Source organism: Microtus ochrogaster, chromosome 2 (genome assembly GCF_000317375.1).
Source record: "Microtus ochrogaster isolate Prairie Vole_2 chromosome 2, MicOch1.0, whole genome shotgun sequence".
In the NCBI taxonomy this organism is placed as follows: domain Eukaryota; kingdom Metazoa; phylum Chordata; class Mammalia; order Rodentia; family Cricetidae; genus Microtus; species Microtus ochrogaster.
Window position 1 is genome coordinate 43,201,854 of NC_022010.1, and position 20,527 is coordinate 43,222,380.

Genomic DNA, 20,527 nt, shown 5'->3' on the forward strand with positions numbered 1-20,527 from the left:
GCCACCACCACCCGGCGTTATTCCAGAATAAGCTTTTTGTAGATCTGTGACCTTCCAAGGGATCTGGCCCACAGCAGGAAATGGGTAGCTGCTTATTGGACAAAAGTTACATGGTTACAAACCTGACTCCTCACTAGGTGACGGCTCTTGTCTGCAGCAGGTCTCCAGGCCTCTGTTGAACCCCTTTTCCTCTTCTCTTCCTTGTTTTGTTTGACAATATATGTTTCTGTGCCCATACTGCTTTTAAGTGGGATAAGGCAGCATCATAACTGTTCAGACAGACGATGATGAGTGAGAGGGTGGTACGCAAGTCCTCATCAGCGTTTCACCTTTGGGGTCTATGAATCCCACCTCCGTGAATTCCCTACCTAGTGGGTAGCATCTCTGACTCTTGGCAGAGTTTCAATTCTTCCTATAGTCACCAATACATTCTGAGATGCCCTTTCCCCGATAGTAAAGAGTGATCGTGTATCCCAGTTCCTATGATAATTCTTGAGTGTCTTTGTACAATATTGTGGCTATAGTGGCTGCATATGAAGGTATGGAACCCCTCCCTTGCCATGGTACTGTGTTTAGCTGAGCCTCAGATAATCCCATGTAGTGAAGCAGTATGGGAGAAATAGCTCATCTGATGTACTCTGGGCATTGAAGTGATTTCTGGAAGGACTGGAGAGTTCGCACCTACCAGGATAGATGCTGTTTCTTACCATCTCTTGGCCGTTCAGGTGCTTCACTCTGAATGGTTCCTGTCTACCAGGGTCTGAAGTATTTAACCATCATCTTCTACAGTCTTAGCCAGTGCATGTGATGAAGACATCGGGGTGGGGTCAGGCTTGTTCTGGAGCCCAAGAAGGAATCTTCCTGAGATGTAGCCTTTGGATGAAGTCAGGCCCGGGGAAGAGGATGCTGCTGGAGTGGGTGTCTAGGCATGTGGGCCTGTGTGGGCAGACCTTGGCGATTTCTCATCTGTGCCTCTGTGGAGTGGGTCTAAGTGAGAGGCCATGCTGCTGCGGGAAGGGCATGCCTCTGGTTTGGATGGTTTGGAGCCCTGCTGCCAGCTGCTGTCGTCTTGGATGATGCCCCGGGCAGATTTGTTCAGGCTACAGCACCCTCTGTCTTCCGTCTTTCAGGAAAAGATCGGTTGGCGCAAAGATGCTCTGCACTTGCTGGTGTTCACAACGGATGACGTGCCCCACATCGCGCTGGATGGAAAACTGGGCGGCCTGGTTCAGCCACACGATGGCCAGTGTCACCTGAATGAAGCCAATGAATACACCGCGTCCAACCAAATGGTGAGGACTAGGGGGGCTCCCCTTACCTCTCCCTGTCATCCCATGCCCGCCCTGTCCCTGGAAACTTCTTCCTTGGTCCTCAGTGCTCACTATGTTCTACTCCATCCTGGGGATCCAGTTTTGTTCATCATTTTGGCCTGTAACTATGGGACTTCACCCAATGGCAACCACTGTACCCACCAATAGCTCTTAAAATCCTTATGGACCTCGTTAAACTGCTTCTTATCCTCCTTTCTCCTCACTTTGATTGACACCCCCTACACACACACCTTCCAGCATCACTGCTCAATTCCAGAGAGCAGTGGCCTCCTCCGTCTTCCTAAGCTGTGAGCAGGATCGGCAGGCATTTGGCTAGACTGTTAGGTGCAGGAAAAGGAAAATTCTGCAAGGAGCACCCATAGGAAGGGGGCAAGCTAATTGGTGCTGGTGGCAGATGGCAGGAGGTGGAAGCGTAATGGTCCCCATCCCTCCTGAAGTGATGAAGGGGGCTACAGATCACACCTAAAGATGCTCCACATTTTGGGAGTGTCTGGTGAACCCTAGAGGGGCCTTTTTATGAGTGTCTCTTCTCATAACCTCTTAGTTCAGGAGTCGCTGTTGATCTTGGGGACTGGGCCCAATGGGGACCCAAGAGATAGATGCCTTCCGGGAGTTCTGCCTGTATGCAGGTCACATGCTAGTGGTGTCCAGCCAGTTGAAACTGTTGCAGTCTTGACTTTTGCCTTGGCCTTAGGACTATCCATCACTTGCCTTGCTTGGGGAGAAGCTGGCGGAGAACAACATCAACCTCATCTTTGCAGTGACGAAGAACCACTACATGCTCTACAAGGTATGGGGGGTGTGGCCTAATCTGGGTGCTCTTTTCTTAAAGCCGGTTGGTGATTAGAGTGGGGGTAGACAGGGTCAAAGGCAAACACTGTATCCCTTTCTAGCTATGCTTGGAGATAATAAGACTAAGGGGACTCTAGAATGTTCACATGACCATGAGTGTCTTCACCAGAAGTTTGAACTGTTTTATCTAATTTAATTCAGAGAAATACCTAGAAAAATAGTATGGACTGTCATTATCAGAAGATGGCTAGAGACACGGGGCCTATTCCAGCGGAGAAGAAAAACATGAACTGAAATTCTGCATAGAGGAAGCTGGAACAGATGCTAGGCAGCCTGCATGGCTAACTCAGTTTTCCTGCAGAGAGTGGGAGGCCAGGAGCGGCCCAGGACAGTAGCCCTCTCAAAAAGCAGTCAGTGGCCAAGAAAAGAGCCATGGGCTTGTTCAAGCCAACAAGTCTTTTCCTGGCTGTCACTCTGGCCACCATGCTGGCAATCACAGCGAGCTGCAAGTTGCCCTCAAGCTCCTTGGAGAGTCCCAGAGGACATCAGTCTAATCTCTGGCCCCTAACGTGTATGATCTCAGGGTGGGTGCATACACACGTATGCACACACGCACAAACTATTTGGCCATGCAAGAGCTCATGTGAGCTAAGTATAAACCCAGTTCACCCCTGATATCCTGTACATTGTGAAGGGGATGTTGTCAGGAATCCCTTAATCTCCTAAGAACTTACGCTTGATTGTGTCTCAAAGGCTCCTGCCTTATCAGTTGTGAAAATGCCACAGTGTCACTCCTTGAATTCTGGATCTTCTTTGAGCCTGAGCCTGTTTTAGATGATGAAATGGAAAGACACTTACTTTTTGTTTGGTGCAACATTGTGGGTTAAAAGTTGTCCACTGCAAACTGCGTGTTTAGAAGGACTGATTGCAGGCGCTGTATTGGGCTTTGTTTCACGAGGGGAGACATCCTCCTTGGCTTGCCTCTCTCAGAACGAGGAAACCTGTACCGCTGAGAGCCAAGGGGCCTCTGGCCTGCTGTTGGCACAGCACTCAGGAGTTGTGCTAGGACAAAGGGCTTTGTCCCAGAACCTACACGTGGGTATCAAAAGGTCTTAGAAGGATACCCTTCATATCTTAGCTTCTTACTGAAAAGATAGGGTGTCCCTCAGACACCTGGAAAGTGGCCCCCTCTGCTCCATCTGAAAATGAGCCTTGGATTGCCAGCAGTGATGGCGAAAGAATCAGGAGGGCCAGGGTGGTCCCAGAGGGTGAGCAGCTCACTTGCGGTCAGCCCTTCGCTCCCCTCCACAGCCGACTTGAGCGTACTCACCCGACTCTTTCTTGCCTCTCCCATGGCGCCTTCTCCAGCGTGTCCTTACTCCTGTCTGTCCTTACTCCTGTCCACAGTGTACTGTTGACTCCAGGACGGAAGGTGTCTTAGATAGGGTTACTGTTGCCGAGATGAAACACCACGATGAAAAGCAAGTTATGGGAAAAAGGGTTTATTTGGGCTAGGCTTCCACATCTGCAGTCTATCACAGGAGGAAGTCAGGAGAGACACTCCTGAAGGCAGGAACCAGGAGGCAGGAACTGATGCAGAGGCCACGGAGGGGGGCTGCTTACTGCTTAATCCCCATGACTTGCTCAGCCTGCTTTCTTATAGAACCTAGAACCACCAGCTCAGGGATGCCCCCCCCCCCCACAGTTGGCTGGGCCCTCCCCCGTCATCACTAATTAAGAAAATGCTCTCCAGGCTGCGTACAGTCCAAGTGTTAGGGAGGCATTTTCTCAGCTGAGGTTCCCGCCTCTGATGATTCTGGGCTGTGTCATGTTGACGTAAAATTAGCCAGCACAAAAAGGCAAAAAGTAATTCTTTGTTTGTTTGTTTCTCCAAGAATTTTACAGCGTTGATCCCTGGAACCACTGTGGAGATTCTGCATGGCGACTCCAAAAATATTATTCAACTGATTATCAATGCGTACAGTGTAAGTCACTGACTCGGTCCCCACTCCCGCCTCCATCCCACCCGTTCTGAAACACTGAGGCCTGGGAGCTGATCCAGGTTTGAATTGGGGCTTAGCTCTGTTCCCACCCCTTCTGTTGGGGACCCCTAGAGTTCAAAGTGTGGCTGGTCTGGACAGTGTCTCTGTATCCTAAAGACTTACATTTGGGCATTAGGGAAGATTTCCGCCTGGTTGCTCCCCACATCCTCTCTCACGGTCTGCACTTTGGTTCCTCACAAATCATAGTTTACCTTATCCCTCCTGTGGCTTCCTGCTCAAACCAGATTTTCTCCTCCCTTCCTCTACACTATGGTCTTTATTTTTGTTTGACTCCCTCCCCTACACCCCATCCCCTACCCTACCCCTTTGAGTCAGGGTCTCTCTACAGAACTGTGGCTGACCTTGAATTCACTGTGTAGACCAGACAGACAGAGCTCCATGAGTTTGAGGCCAGCTTCTGCCTCCCGAGTGCTGGAATTAAAGGCTTATACCACATGCCTGGTTCTAGCTCTGACCTTTAAATCCTTACCTCAGCACCCAGAACCAGAGAGGCAAGGTTTTCAAATTAACATACACATTTAGTGGTTTTTAAGCTTTAGTTTACTTTTAGCAAGACAACAGTTAGACTCATTTACGGGGACTCAACAGATGCTAAACGTGAAAATGGGGTTTGAGAAGTGGGTGCTTGTGTTTCAAGCTCTGGGCCCCTAACTAATGAAACCAAAGTGGGAATCAAACTGCCTGCCCCATGCATTCACCTCTTCTCCCTGTGGCTGTCAGAGGCTAGAGAGCCCACGGGGCAGAAGGTCTGCTGCTTTTCTCTCATGACCTGGTGACCACAGCTTCTTTCCTGAGGCGGGGTGGCCTTGTCTGAGCTCTGTGAGGTGGGACGAGAACATTTTTCTGGGCTTCTCTGGAAGAACTACCTTTCAGAATTTCCATGTTCAGCCAGCTCCAGATCCTACAGACCACGGCATTTAGCTCCATCTGAGTCTGGCCCTCTGCTCCTATTACTTTGGTAAAAAAGGAAGTAATAGCCAGTCATGGTGAGCATGTCTTTGATCTCAGCACTTTAGTGGCTGAGGCAAGATGATTATGAATCCAAGGCCACCCTTGGCTATACAGCAAGACCTTGTCTTAAAAAAGCCAATAAAAAGGGGGCAAGCAGTGTAGCTCAATGGTAGAGCACTCACCTAGCATGCACACATTACCCTGATTCCATCCCCAATACCATAAATTGGCTCTGGAGAATTGGCTGTGTGTTGTTTGCAGGGATGGAGACACCCTCTGCCCCAAGAATTGCATGTACCTGAGTGTTTTGTATGTCCGTGCTGATGTGTGGGAACACTCAAACCATGGTGGGGTCTCCTGGATGCTTGGGGTGCTCTTTTTTTTAAAGATTATTTATTTTCATCTTATATTTTAAGTGTTTTGCCTTCATGCGTGTGTGTGTATCTGATACCTGCTGAGGCTAGAAGAGGGTTGGATGCCCTGGAATTGGAGTTCTAGAGGATTGTATGCCTCCGTGTGGATGCTGGGAATCCAGCTTGAGCAGCCTGTGTGTATGCCTGGCTTAGGGGTGTTCTTTGAGTGGCATTAACCCTGGCCAGGGTTTGTTGTGCATATATAAAATGGTTTCTTAATGGAAATTTGGGGACCTGGATGTCAAGGAGCCAGGGGATCAATGGGGCGTCCACTCTGCCACTTAGAAACTGGGGTGGGGAAACTATTTTTAGGCTGCGTTAGGAACTGGAGTGAATCCAGTTTCCCTGGGAAACTGTGGGGCCTTGGCATTGCGGCTTTGTTCTCTATCAAACTGCCTTCTGGGAAAACCTGCTGAGAGTGAAGCACACAGCAGTAAACACCGGAAACTCAACCGTTGAGACTACGAAACTACTAGACTACCATCGATAAGTATTCAGACTCAGCAGGGGACGTTCTTAAGTTTCCTTCAGGCATAAGGGACACACAACGGAGCGTTCACATTTAAATAGGACAGTCTGCTAAGTTGGGGACACGCACGCACCCATGAAACTTTCACTTTTGTCAGCGCATTGAATGTGTCTATCACTCCCCAAGCTGTGGCCCTCTGGAGTTCCCTGTGTCTACTCCACTTTGGTCAAGATTGTGGGAGATTGAATACAGACATCTGGAACTCCGGGTGTTGGGGGCAGAGCCCAGCTGGTTGCAACTGTGCTGTGCTCTGTCTCTTGGGAACCATGGCAGTGCTGCATAAGAAGAAACAGTGGTGTGTTGGCCTCTGCCCGGGTTGCTGACAGAGAATTTTAAAGCCCCTCTGTCCTAACTTTTGGCCTTTGACCCTGATCCCAAAGCTTCGAAGAGGCCTCTGCCTTCCCTAAGGCACAGAAGCACCTTTTGCTTTAGTGAGATGACTCCTGGTGACCCTCCGCATAGCTTCAGGGTGGGCAAGACATTGGGCAGGCCAAGGCCAAGGGGGTTTGAAACTTTCCGTATCACTCTTGACCTCCCTGGAGGGGACATGACAGAGATGGAGTTGACCACCCGTTGGTAATAATCTAAGCAGTCTTGCTCACATAATAAGGCTACCATAAACTTCCCATAAGGCCTGGGTACACAGCATGTACACATGGATGTGCGTAGAGGTTGGAACACTTGGTTTCACAGCGCACATTGCCCCATGTGCCTCTTCCGTGTTGATCTACCCTTACGAATGTTCCAGTAATCATATAGAAGGTATCATCCTGCATTCTTTGAGAGCATCCTACAAAGTCATTAAAACAGAGGTCATGGTAGGAACCCTAACTCACAGCTGGTCATGAGGATAAGTGACAACTTGTGACTCTGAAGGGAAGAGGCAAACCTGTGCTACGGAGCCCACAACCTATATCTGGATACTGTTAGAGTCCGACATTATTAGAGTCACATTGGATTAGGGGACAGCCAGGTTCTATCCATGGAGAATTGCTTTTGTATGTGTAAGGGGTTCAGGTGGGGTAGTCCCACCCACACCCTGACGTCAGCAGTGTTGTTACATGGTGTGGAAGACTGAAGACGAGAGAGTAGGAAAAGTGGGGTGTTGTCCCTTCAGATCCCATCTTCTTGCTCCTGCCGGTCTGTCCGGTGGGAAAGCCTGCTGGACTTGAGGCTCCGTTGCCTTTCCTGCCTTGGAGTCTACACAGACCCCTCTTGCAAGAGACGAGCTTTGGGCAGAGGCAAGGCTCTCAGTAGCTCTGACTAGCCTCCCTCTTGTGCTTTCCCACAGCCAGGGTCCCCCCATGGCTGTACGTGCTGGCACTGCCTTGATTCGTGGTACGTTTCATGAGTCACTCATCTGTGACTATGTGTGGGTCTTGACTTTGCTCCCTTGAGTGTTGGCAGTGGCTTCATGGGGACGCTGGAAGATTCTGGTAAGAGTCTACGTAACAGATGAAAAGTTTGTGGTCTTTGGCCCGGTCTGGTTTGTGTGTGTTTTTTACAATATGGAATTGTCAACTCTTGGATTTTTAGCGTTTTTCCAACTGTGCCAAACTCACTCTGTTGCTCTCTCTCTCTGCCCGAGAGTGTTTGGCAGCACAGTCTTGCACGGAGTAGTGCTGAAGGGAGATTCTCTTTCAGGGCCCGGGCCTGGGTGCAGGCTCAGAAGCATCATTTGGGCAGCAAGAGAGGCGCTCTGCTTATGAAGAGCGGCACCCAGACAGACAGACAGACAACACAGGGCCTCTCGTTTAAAGTGGGAGAGAGCAGGATGGGCTGCAAACCACTGGAGTGGCAGTGGAGGGTGACGTCAGAGCCTGTGGTGGATTCTGCCCTAGCAGAACACATGTTTCTCTTTTGGTTGTTGCCTTAACGTCTGCTCCAACCCCCCAACCCCCCCAACAGTAGACCCGACCTAAAGTGGTTGCAGATGTAACCTAACCTGGCACCGGGTATGTAACACAATAGCAGCTAAAGGGCTGACATTCTTGACATTGTCTTCTTTTTCTCTATGGGGGTAAGAAACCATCTTCAGGGGCAAAGCTGGTAGCCATTGAGTAGATTCATGAGTCACACATGAACGTCCTCACACGTAAGAACCGATTCCTGTGCCTTTGATCCTCTGATATGTGTTCCCTTCATTCTTTTCGGCAACAAATACATCTTAGGAGGCTAACTGTGGCCAGCATCATATGACACATGGCAGCAGGACATTGAACCAAGCACAACCCTCTCCTGCAGGAGCTTGTGATGTTTGGGGGAGACCGACCCTTACGGCCATGGGGTGGGGTGACCTGGTGATTCACACTTTCCAAAGTCAGTCCTTTGTGAAGAAAGAAGCCTGTGGACATGGGATCAGAGTGAGGACTGGAGCGGAGGAGAGGTCCTGCCAGCTTTTCCTACCATAAATGAGAGGTCTGGACTGAGTCTTCACGATTCCTGCTCCTGAAACAGCAAGGGAGGCTCTGTGGCAAGCGAGAGGGAAAATCAGCCAGCCAGAACACAGACTGGGGACTTCTTATGGCCCATGTAAAACAGAGCTCTCTCTCCCTCCCTTATTTTAAAGATTTTTAAAAAAATTTTAATGTGTGTGTGTGTGTGTGTATGTGTGTTTGCCTACTTATATGCTGGCTCATCGGGTGCATGCTTGGTACTCTTGGAGAATAGAAGAGGCTGTCAGATCCCTTGAAACTAAAATTAAAGATGGCTGTGAGCTGCTATGTGGATCCTGGAAACCAAACCCGGGTCCTCTGTGTATAAACCAAGGATTTTAGCACCAGATGTGAAAACTGACAATTACTGCTCCATGGTATAGTTGAAGAGAAGGTTTTTATTGTAAACATGAGAGTACAGCCAGAGGCATCTGGTAGAGTCCAGAGCAGAGAAAGAAAGGAGGGAACTGAATATGACCAGCAGACTAGAGCAGGCTATGAGAGGAGATGGGGCAGGGGAGAGGCGATCAGGAGAGAGTGGAGGACAGAGAAGAGGCCAAGAGAGAAACCAGATGATACATATGGTCACGATGTCAGGGTTATATGGGAATGAGCGCTGGAGAAGTCTGGGTAGGGGTTGATACCAAGGAAGCCTGGAGGCCAGCGTGGCATGCAGTTGGGTGCACCAATAGGCACCACAGATAGCCATTTGGCCTGAGTGTTTCTGAACCTGAACCTCTGGAAGAGGAGCCAGTACTCTTAACCACTGAGCTATTTTCCGAGCCCTGTCTCTATACTTCTGCATAAATACAAATATAGTGCATATGCGTGTATGCATTTTTCCCCTTTGTGTATGGGTGTTTGCATGTGAATGCATATGTCAGTGCCCTGGGAGGCCGGAAGAAGGGTTAGCTTCCCTGGAGCTGGAGTTGCAGGAGGTTTTGAGCTACCCAGTGTGGGTTCTGGGAACTCTCCTTTTAAGAGCACCCAGTACTCTTAAGCCCAGCCCCATTATTCCACCCCTATTACCTTTGCATCAAAGATTTAATCTTTGTTTGGCCCACGCTCCTGAACATAACCGTGGTTAAAAACATCTATGCTTTCCGTCCATCTATCTGTTCAGCAAGACCCTATGCTGCATCCCGGAGGAGAAGGGCAAATGGTCCTTAGAGCCCACTGTGCCCTGGGAAGGCGGATCCGTAAATAGCTAATCATATTCAGCGGAAGAGGATGGTGTGTGTTGAGTTGCACTTTTGTGCCCTTTGGCCAGTTAAGGAATGGCACTTCGGAGAGGAAGCAGCTTTCAGAGGGATGGTATTTTTAGACTCCTAGAAGCCTTCTCAACAGTCTGTTGCAGAGAGAGACTAGTTTTTGTGGAGTGTTTTCAGCAAGCTGTGAACTTGCTGGGCAATCTGCATATGTCATGTATTCAAGCTTAGCACCACAAGCTGGAGTTAGCAAGTGAGCCTGGGTAGGGCGTGGGGGAGGTAGCCGCACTTCGGTTTGTTCTTCATGGGGCAGCTTGGCTCTGTGTCTCCCAGAGTAAGTGAGTCCTGCTGTCTGTATTATAAACAGACTTTTTTTAAAAAGTGCCTGATAAAATATGACTTCTAAATAAAGCCAGTTACATCATTTGGCCTCAGTTTCTAAAGCAACATCTTTCATAGTGACTTTTGAGACTGGGTTTCATTGTGTAGCCCTGGCTGTCCTAGAACTTGTTATGGAGACCAGCCTGGATCGAGCTCATGGAGATCCACCCACCTTTCCCTCCTAAGTGCTGGAATTAAAGGTGTGTGGTATCACACTTGGCTATTACTTAGAGATTTTTTTTGTAAGGGCCATGTGTGTGTATACTCATAATATTTGTATTACTTCATATTTCATACATGTATGTAATGTACTTTGATCTTCTGTTTGGCCCTAGCTCTGTAGCATCTTTTGCCAAAAGCGCCTCAGTTAAGGATGGGCTCTCCTGAACTCCTCCTTCATTTATGCCAGAATTATGGTTTGCGTGGTTCTGTGCAGACAGATAACCAGAGCTGCCTCAGCTTCATGGGTACAATGGCCGTGCCATGTTCAGAAGACACTTCACAACGCTCTTTCCCATCCTCTGTCTCGTATTTCCTTTCTGCTCCCTCTTCTGTGACATCCCCTGCGCCCTGAGGGGTGAAAGAGTGATATACATGGTGATATGCATGCCTCACTGCGGGCTGAGCCCTCGTAGTCAGTAATTCTCAATACCCTGGACAGTCCCGAGACTCCGCATCATCTGCTGTCCCCTGCAGAAGAAAGTTCCCCGGCCAAGTTTGAGCACAGCGCTTACTTACGAATATGAACATAAACATTTCGCAGGCACTGTGAAACCTGATCATTTAGCAGAGCAGCAATAGCAGGTTCCCTACTGGTTATGGGAGGATTTTAAAAACCAAGAGGCGTATAAAGCATTCCACAAACCTTGTATAAACTAAATATACATAGGTATGTGACACCCAGGGGAAAGAGCGAATCACAGCCGGGCGTGTTGGCTCGTGCCTGTGGCAAGAGGATTACAGAGTTCACGGGCAGTCTAAGACTACATAACAAGACCCCATTCCAGAAACAGAAATACACAAAGAAAACACAGCCAGGGAACGACATTGCCAGCAGTCCCTTGCAGAACTCCTTCTGTCACTGTCCCCAAGGGTAGCCATCAGTTCTGCCTGTCTCTGAATTTCACACTCCACAGCAAGGATACATCCCGAGAGAGACATCCTCAGGCGAGGTCAGCCTTGTGCAAAGAGGATATCACGTGGGAACCTAGAAGACGGTGGAATGTACCGCGTGACTCGTTTCTCTGTGGCTGCCTTTCACTCCTAGGCCCCAAACCTGTGAGGCTGTCACATACTGAATACCGCAGGCAGTTTAACAGTGGTGGCCATTGTGCCTCTGAGCATACAGTAGATATGTACTAAGTGATGAGAAATTGCCGGCACTCCGAATCTCTTGGGGCCACTATTATATATGATCTTCTGTAGACCAGAGTGTCCTTATGAGAGAATAAATACAGTATCTGCTCCTTTTCAGCAACATTGTATACTTCAGTGTGTGTTCACACAGTTGTGTTTGATTTATTCTCTCTATTGTAGGCGCTCTGCTGTGTAGACATACCGAGGCTTACTTCAGCCTATTCTGCTATTGGTAGGCCTTTGATTGCTTTCCTGATTCTTGCTCTGAAGTTGCTGAAGACATTTTTGGCAGCACCTCTCTGACCCGCACATTTCTGTTGAGCATAATCCTCAGGGGAAGCTAGGACTAAGGTTGGCCTGGGTGTTAGAAGACATTACCTATTGCTTTTCCAAAAGCCTGCAACCAGCTTCCGTTCCAGCCCGCAGCGTGAGGACCCCAGTTCCTCCCCGCTCCGTCCCATGACAGGCTACTTTCAGTCTTTCTTTTTTTTTTTTCTTTTTTTCTTCTGCTTTAACATATTGTTTTTCCTTGGTGTTCATTTCACTCAATGTCTCGAGACACTAGTCTGCAGAAAAGCGTGGATTCTGTGATAATGTAGTTTCAGACTCATACAGGATGACCTCACCCAGTAAGGGATGGGTTTGAGTATGAAAAGAGGTGGGGTGGGTTCTGGATGAGCCGACTTTGCAGGATAGTAAGGAGCTAGCCTGGGGGAAGGCAGGTGCTGTCCTGAGTGTGTGTGCATGCATAAGCGCAAAGCCCAGAGATAGCATGACTAGATTTCGGTAACTGTGTACCTGAAGCGGAGGGTGGAGATGAGAGGTGGTTCTGAAGAGGCAAACGGGATGCAGGACAAAAGCCTTTTGAGGGAGATAGTATCACTTGACAGGTGGGCCTTTATCAACCATTCCAAGCTCCCAGAGGGAGGCCCCAAGTCAGGTCTACGAAGGTGGTGTGTGGGACGCCCCCTGCCTCTAATTTGGCTTGAGCCTCCTGAGTTAGAGGAAACCAGGTATTATGAGAAAGCCACTGTGGAGAGCACCTTCGCTGAAGCTGTCACTGAGTACTGAGGGCTTTGTTTTCTCCCTTTGTTCAGAGCATCCGGTCTAAAGTGGAGCTGTCAGTCTGGGATCAGCCGGAAGACCTTAATCTCTTCTTCACCGCCACCTGCCAGGATGGCGTATCCTACCCTGGTCAGCGGAAGTGCGAGGGCCTGAAGATCGGGGACACAGTAAGTGTTCATTCCTACTTTATAGGAATTCTTGTTCGCCTGGTTGATTATTCTCTGATAAATGGTAGCTTTCTGGAGTCCTCTTGGGGCTTGTGTTCTGCCTGCTGGCTCAGCACCCTTCCAAGGCTGCTCTGTATTTTGTGTGACAGAACTCCAGTCCATAAACCCCCTCAGGGCACTGCCACCTGAGGCTTCCTCAGTGATGCTTGGTGTTCTAGCCTGACAGGTGCAGTCAGGTAGACGAGGAATCTGGGGTCATGGCTTCCATTTCTCATCTTTTCTCTTAGCCACTAGGCCAGCCCTCTGGCCCCTCCAGTGAGCTTCGCTGACCATTCCTTTCCTCAGAAAATAGAGCGAGGGAAGGCTTTTCTGTGCATATTTCAGAGAATCTGGGTAAAAATAATAGTTTTTACTACTGCCAGCCAACGTGGCAATAAGCTAGTTCCCCCTGTCTCAGGAAGTCCTGGAAATATCTGCATATATCTAGCCAGGATATTAGGTTCTTCTCTGTAGTTAAAATTTTCTTTAGACTTCCAACCAGCTCCCAAATAAAGACACAGAGACTTATTATTAATTGTGAATGCTCGGCCTTAGCTTAGGCTTGTCCCACTCGCTCTTTGAACTTAATCTAACCTGTTTGCATTCATCTACGTCTTGCCTTGTGACCTTTTACCTTTCTTTCATTCTGTATGTCCTACCTTCCTGCTTTCTCTGTGTCTGCCTGGCTAGCCCCTAACATCTCCCGATGTTTCTTTTTTTCTCTCCCTCCTTTTTTCTTCCTTCCTCAAGCCTAAATTCCTCCTCCTGCTTACTCTCCCTGCCTAGAAATCCCATCTATACCTCCTCCCTCATTATTGGCCATTCAACTTTTCATTAGACCAATCAGGTGCCTTAGGCAGGCAAGGTAACACAGCAACACATCTTTACATAATTAAACAAATGTAGCACACTTTGCATAGTTAAACATATATTCTGCAACACCTCTCTCTTCCTGCCTATTTTCCACAGTGGTGGCCCTTCACCCACTTAGCACCACACAGGGAAATGTCCCACCTTTTCCCAACCCTACAGTGGTGTCTGACCACCAAAGGAGGCAGTTCAAAATATAGTCTGGAATGTGAGAATAATGATAAGAAAGCAAATCCTTCTCCCAGACAGATTTTCCAAATACATTTCACGTTTACCAACTTGAAAAGGTCAACTTGTCAGGAGCATCATTACAAATGATTATTTATGAAAATTAACTCAGGAGGCAATAGTTATTATTGCAAGACTGATATGCTTTTCACTAAATTCCCACTCTATCTTCCTGTTCATGTAAATAGGGCACTTAAGTTTCTATGGACCAAATAGAAATGGTGATAACAATTTCTATTTCAGCAATAAGTAATATCAGTATAAAGATGTATCAAGTGTTTCTTCAAACATTAAAGAGACTCTTTTAAATAATACTTGAATAATTGTCAAAAGTTGTATTTGTATTGTTTAGATAAATGATAGTAATTTCTTAGTCAAGATGAATTAAGAAAAAAACAAAAGTCTTGTTGAAGTCATGGGGTTTAAAGAGACAGCAGTTGGGGCTGGTGAAACGTTGCAGACTTGCTGCCAAGTCTAGTGCTGACCTGACTTTGATACCGGGAACTACATAGTGGAAGGACAGAGCTGACTCCCACAAGTTTTCCTCAGACCTCCACATGTGTGCCATGGCATACGCACCCCGTGCCCAAATTAAGTAGCAAATAAATGTAGTAATAAGGGCGGAGGGCTGCTTCCCACCACCCGGCTAGCTTTACCTGAAATAATTACACAGACACTGTATTCTTTTAAACACTGCTTGGCTCATTTCTATCTAGCCTCTTCTAGGCTAACTCTCACACCTGGACTAGCCCATTTCTAGTGTAGCCCACGAGGGGGCTTACCAGGGAGATTCTAGCCTACGTCCATCCTGGGTCGGAGCTTCATCGCATGTGCCTCAGAGAGCAGAGGTCTTGCATCCGCCCTGGAGATGGGAGCATGGCGTCTCTCTGAGGCGTCTGCCCCCAAGAGGAGAGCTGTCGAGTCTGAGCTCAGTTCCTCTTCCTCCCAGCATTCTGTTCTGTTTACTCCTCCCACCTATGTTTTAACCTATGAGGGCCAGCCAAGCAGTTTCTTTATTGCTTAACCAATGAAATCAACAGATTGATATATGACACTCCCACATCAAATAAATGTAGGGACAGCAGAGCAGGCTGTTCTGACGATGGCGGGTGGTGGACAGCCGTCAGTGGAAAAACAATGTGGGGTGAATTCTGTAGATCTCTGCATGAATGTGTGGTGCAGCATCACTGGGCGTCAGCAGGCAGGCAGATCTGTAGCTGAGGAGGCATGCCTACCGTTGACAGACCTGCTCATCAAATGTGCCCAGGTCACAGAGCCGGGGCAAACAGCTTCTTATAAAACAGGAAAACTAAGATTTAAAAATTGTCTTAAAAAAAACTGAATTCTGGTTAATTAGTTAATTATAATTAGCATCTTATATTTAGTTTACACTTTTAATAAGACAGAGGGAATGCAGTCTGCTAGTGTTTTTTGTTTTGTTTGTTTTTTTAAAATAGGATCTCATGTGCCTAGTGAGTTCTGGGCTAATCTGGGCTACATAGTGAGACTGTCTAAAAACAAACAGCTTGCTTAAGAGCCAGTGAGATGGCTCAAGAGGGTCAAAGCACTTATTGCCGAGCCTTCTGGACCACATGGGTTCTGTCCCTGGGACTCACGTGGGGGAATGAGACAACCCACTCTGCAACTTGTGTTCTGACCTACACATATGTGCCAGGCCACGTGTGCTTCCCCATCAGACTCCCACCAAAATAAAGAAACGTGTTATAAAAATGTTCATAGTGTCCCAGTTGGGGCTGTGTTAATAGAATTCTTTGGAACTCGAGATGCCAGAGATAACGGTGGCACTCTCCAGGTTACATGGCTTGTGGTTTTAGGGCGGAGTTTTTTTAGAAGGGAAAGTGACAAGCAGATGGCACATGCATTGGCTAAAAACATATAGCAAAACTGTGCTTGTGGGCAATGCCACCATGGGTTAGATCTGAAGTCCCTTCATCCCACCTTAAACAAACATAAGGAAACCGCAAGGATCGTCCATTGGGGCCCCTCGTGGAATACAGAGAAAGCACATTTCATCCCACGATGGGCAGGAAACAGACTGGACAGGGAACATTTCTGTGTTCCCCTCTTAGCTTCCTGTGAGGAAGACATTGCTACCTTTGTGACAGATTAGAGAATCTAACCTATAGAATCAATGAACTGAAAGCACGAAGTTAAGGCTTTCTGTTCTGTAGCCTGCACACCCCGTTCTGTAGCCTGCACCCCCCGTTCTGTAGCCTGCACCCCCCGTTCTGTAGCCTGCACTCCCCACCACCTTACAATCCTGACCAGGTGTGGTGATGGGCCAGAACCTTCACCAGGGAGCAGTCTCCTCTGCATCCTTGTCATCCAGCTCTCGTAGCCATCAGCATTGGTGGGCACAGAAAACCGTAATCCTGATGGGCAGCCTGAGACTCGAGGAGGGGAACGAGCTGCCCAAGCTCACAGAGCTCCCTTGTAAGCTGTGACCTCCCAACCCAGACTGAGCTATTTCCATCCAGACCGAGTCATCTTACCAACCATAGCCTCCTTGGCACAGGGAGCCATGTTAGCCGCCTGTACATGGGCGCTTACAGTGTGCCCAGTCGGGCGTTGCTGCTAACTCCTCCTTTCTTTTTAAACATTCATTTCTTTTATATGTGTTGCATGTGGGAGTCAGAAGGCAACTTGCAAGAGTGGGTTCTCTTCCACTGTGTGGGGCTCAGGAATCGAACTCGGGTCCTCAGGTTGAGCCGCACGTGCCGTTACCCACTGAACCACCTAGCCAGCCTGATTTCTGTGTCTTACAGTAGCTTTTCAGATAGCTATAGTGCAAAACTGGCCCCAGGTCTCACTCCCAACGAGCAACAGGCAACAGGACCCAAATCACTAGTGATGCTACAGCCCAGGCCTTCTCCTTAGGCCTCAGGCACAGTGGAGTGAAAGCTTCAGAGACGTGGGTGAGATCATGGCCACTGTCCTCCAACCCAGTGCACAGCTCTCATTTGTTTGGCTGGGAGAGCTCAGGAAATCAGATGTCTGGAAATCAGAAAAAAAGGGATTTCAAATGGAAATTTTCCTCCACACTGAGAAATCTCTGTCGTGATGGGATGACTTATCAGAGCATTTGAAATGATGATAAAGATGGTGTTTTCACCAATCCAGTTGCCTTTGGCCCATTTTTCTTTGGGATCCAGTGGCCACAGCCCTATGGAAATAGCAGCCGGTCCTCAGGCAAGCCTCTGCTGGCCCTTTGTCTTCTCTCTGTCCCGGTATTGTCTCTGTGTCCAAGGGCCACAGTCACATGGCCCCTCTGGCAAGAGCTGTGTGGTTTTGTTGTCTGGGTATAGATGGCTGCTCAGAGCTGCCCTTTGCCTGAGCTGGGTGTGTCGCTGTCCACCAGGGTCACGCAGATCCTGAGGGAGGGGCTTTCTGGATGATGTACAGGGAAAAGTGAGGTCCGAAAATTAAGGATTCTAAGGGGCAGCTGGGCATGGTGGTGTAGCCTAGCACTCAGGAGGCAGAGGCGGGTGGATCTCTATGAGCTCCAGGACAGCTAGAGCTGTTACATAGAGAAGTCCTGTCTTAAAAAAATCAAAATAAATAAATAAATAAATAAATAAATAAATAAATGAATAAAAGAGTTTTAAGGGGCTAGAGAGATGCATTAAGGCTAAAGGTGCATATTGCTCCATATTGCTCTTGTAGCGTCCCCAAGTTCAGTCTCTCGCCCCCTACATTGGTTGGCTTACAGCTACACATTGTTCCTGCTCCTAGGGATCCAGGACCATCTTTTGGACTCTGAGGGAACCTTCCTCACGTGTGCACATACACAGACAGACATATATACACATAAATTAATTGATTGATTAATTAATTTGTTTTTTTGGGGGGTCCCTCACCTAAGTTTTGAGGTGGTCCCTCTCCATTCACCGATAAGCCTGACTGAGTTGACATTCTTAGGAGCTAGCGTTGACAAATCAGTATGCAGGTGGCAGCTTGCATTAGCATCCCACACAAAGGGCCCAGTGAGCCACTGTCACGGCCTTTCCACAGCATATTCCCCTGCTCTTGTCCACTCCTGGTGGCCCCGTACTTGGGGCCCACCTCTGCTTTTTATTTTATTAAGATCTGAGTGGACTTGGCATCTGCAGAACCCTGGGATTAGGGTTCTGTATAGGGTTTGGGCAACCCTTTTGAGAGGGTAGGCTCCCTCAATGGAGAGCCGGAGCCATCCCAATGAGGTTAACTCACCAGTCCAGCCAGAATGGCTAACTGCATCTGTGACCTTCATCTAGACTGAGTCAAGACCTGGGGAGCCCTCAGTATCTATCATGCTTGTCCCTAAACCTCGGTTGCCAAGGAGTTGTATTCCAGTACCTTCTAGCCTCTCAGGGTTTGCTAATCCAGTAGGGAAACTGAACTGTAAGGATGGGAAAGCAAAGCAGACCTGTTTGCTGTTCCGACCGTGCTTTTTATAGCATGCCTGTGTCTAGCAGGAGCCAAGACTGAGACAGACAGGGCTTCTCTCCAGTTATCAGACAGCAGGCCCCAAGCCAGACAGATAGACCTCTGGACAGAAGCCTTGACCGAGGAGGCCCTGGAACTCTGCTGGGGAGCCAAGCTCTCTTGACTTCTCAGCCAGGCAGACAGTGTGAGTTTCCATGTCCTGGCTCTCTGTTCTCTCTCTTCCTCTGCCCCCCCCTTCCTTGCTTTCTGGATTTGCAAAGGTAGGTCTTCATGGGGAAGGAAGGTTGTGTTCACCAGAGTCAATAGCAAGTGCCCTTGGCCCTTGCTGCAGGCTGTTCTTTGCAGCCTGTTGAATTCCTGGTCTCTTCATTCACCAGGCACAGAAAGTGGCAGGAAGTAGCAGCCTCATGCAAATGACTGGGAAGGGATGACATCAGCCTCCCAGAGTCTCTGCTTCCCTTCATTCTTCCTGGCCCCATAGATTACTTTACTCAGACTCAGCCCCCAATCCCTGCCTGTGTGCAAGCTCAGCACATTCCCAGCTCAAGGCAGAAGCCTATGACAGTCACTTTGGGGTCACCATCATGCTGTCTTTGCCTTGGCCAGGCAGCCGTTCTCTCTACCCAGATCTTTACATGAGTATCCATTGCCCTTTCTAGGAGGTGGTATGCTAGGGAATTCAGGCCTGTTTTAGGTGAACACCATCCCAGCTGGCTATGTAACCAGACAATCCTTCCGCCATCATTGATTCCCTTGAAAGGAAGACAGCTTCTACTGGGTTGAATGAAAAGGATGCTTGTGTAATGCTCACGTGTACCAATGCATTGTCATGAACAGATTTCAATGCTGTGTAGATCCCCTGTCTTGTTTCCTTTCCTGAGTGACCATGGACTTTGGAGTTCAGATTTGGACTTGTCAATCACTTCCCTTTTCTTCCTTCTCCCTGCCCTCCATAAAGATAATGGATGTGATGGGGTTAGCCTTGTCTGCAGCTAGTGTGCTTCTCCTTCTGTCTTTTGACTCTGGGCTCCTGGACATTTTCTTCAGCTCACCTGTGTTAAAGTACCCTCTGTTAAGTATCATGGTTGATGCTGAGACCTGGGTGGTTGTTGTCAAGACCTCTGGGGCTGTGGTTTGCTGGCAAGCCTGACTCAGATACTGTCTTGCTCAGTATCGCTACCCTGAATGTCCCCAGATGCCAGGGAATCTGGGAAGAGGCCTTTTGGAAATAATGCTTACACATGACCATTATCGCAATTGCCCACCAAATCAGGCTAATGATGACGAGTCCTGGGAAATAAAGACACCAGCCCAGATAGAAAGGTTCCCTTGAAGGAGTGACCAGGCATGCCTGCTTGAGGACGGGGGTCCCCTTTTCCAGAGGAGTGCATCTTGGTGAGGTTCTTTCACCGCTCACCTGCTCGTCCTCATTTCTGTGGAATCATCAGGGCTTGTTCTGAAATATCCCAGGAGATTCCATCCCCACACAGCTCCTTCCTCTGACTAGGTATGGTGTCGTGGTCTAATTCCTGGAAGGATCAAAGCAAGCCTCTCCCAGCCTCCCTTCCCCTCCAGGCTTTGAGCAGCTGACAGGCAGTCTCCTGTCACCCTGCTAGGTCCAGTTTGCTCTCGGTCAAGGCAGCCTTTGAGAGGCTCCTCCCTAAATGTTTTATTTTTTAAAGTGTCCCTTTGTGTGATAGCTACTCAGGTGGTGAATGTCTTTTACAGCCTCAGGACTGTGGGCTGCTGGGGAAGGATACAGCTGTAAAAACTGTGCTTGCAGGGAAGTGGGGCTGGAACATGAGAGGGACCTCGGGTGTGACATCCCGTCTCTTCTCCAACAGAGAGGGAAATCTCATTCCTGTGGGTCAGGTGACTGTTCTTTGCCCTGCAGCTCCTGCCAGGGGGCACCACCATCCCCCAGCATCTAGCCCACTACATACATTAGATGCTGGTTGAATGGATGAGTTTTGAGATGGGAGAAGAGATGTGTACAGCAGTGGGAGCGGCGTGAGGATGGCATGGGAGATAAAGGGGAGAGCCAGAGCCATGCACACCTTACTCCTTGTGTATTTCTCCAGAGCCCCTCTCCTTGGGGTCTTAAAGGTGGTGAGATAGACCTTAAAGACGTATGCCCAATTCCTGTTGAATATTAGCGTAGTCAACTCCTCTTGTCCATAAGATACCTGCGATTGCCAACCCACTGTCTCTTTCTACCAGGGTTCCACTGTGTGCTGGACAGGGTAGATCTCA

The 20,527-nt window shown here is 48.6% G+C and overlaps 1 protein-coding gene across 2 annotated transcripts in view; it reads left to right on the forward strand.

Moving 5' to 3' along the window:
* The window catches only part of Itgb5 (integrin subunit beta 5), a 118,960-nt gene that overhangs the window by 70,710 nt on the left and 27,723 nt on the right, over window positions 1–20,527 (forward strand). For both annotated transcript variants that reach the window (XM_005344871.3, XM_013351687.2), the window contains 4 exons: window positions 1,131–1,292; window positions 2,026–2,121; window positions 4,019–4,108; window positions 12,557–12,691. In XM_005344871.3, the coding sequence (XP_005344928.1) occupies window positions 1,131–1,292; window positions 2,026–2,121; window positions 4,019–4,108; window positions 12,557–12,691 (483 nt within the window). The remainder of the gene's footprint in view (window positions 1–1,130; window positions 1,293–2,025; window positions 2,122–4,018; window positions 4,109–12,556; window positions 12,692–20,527) is intronic.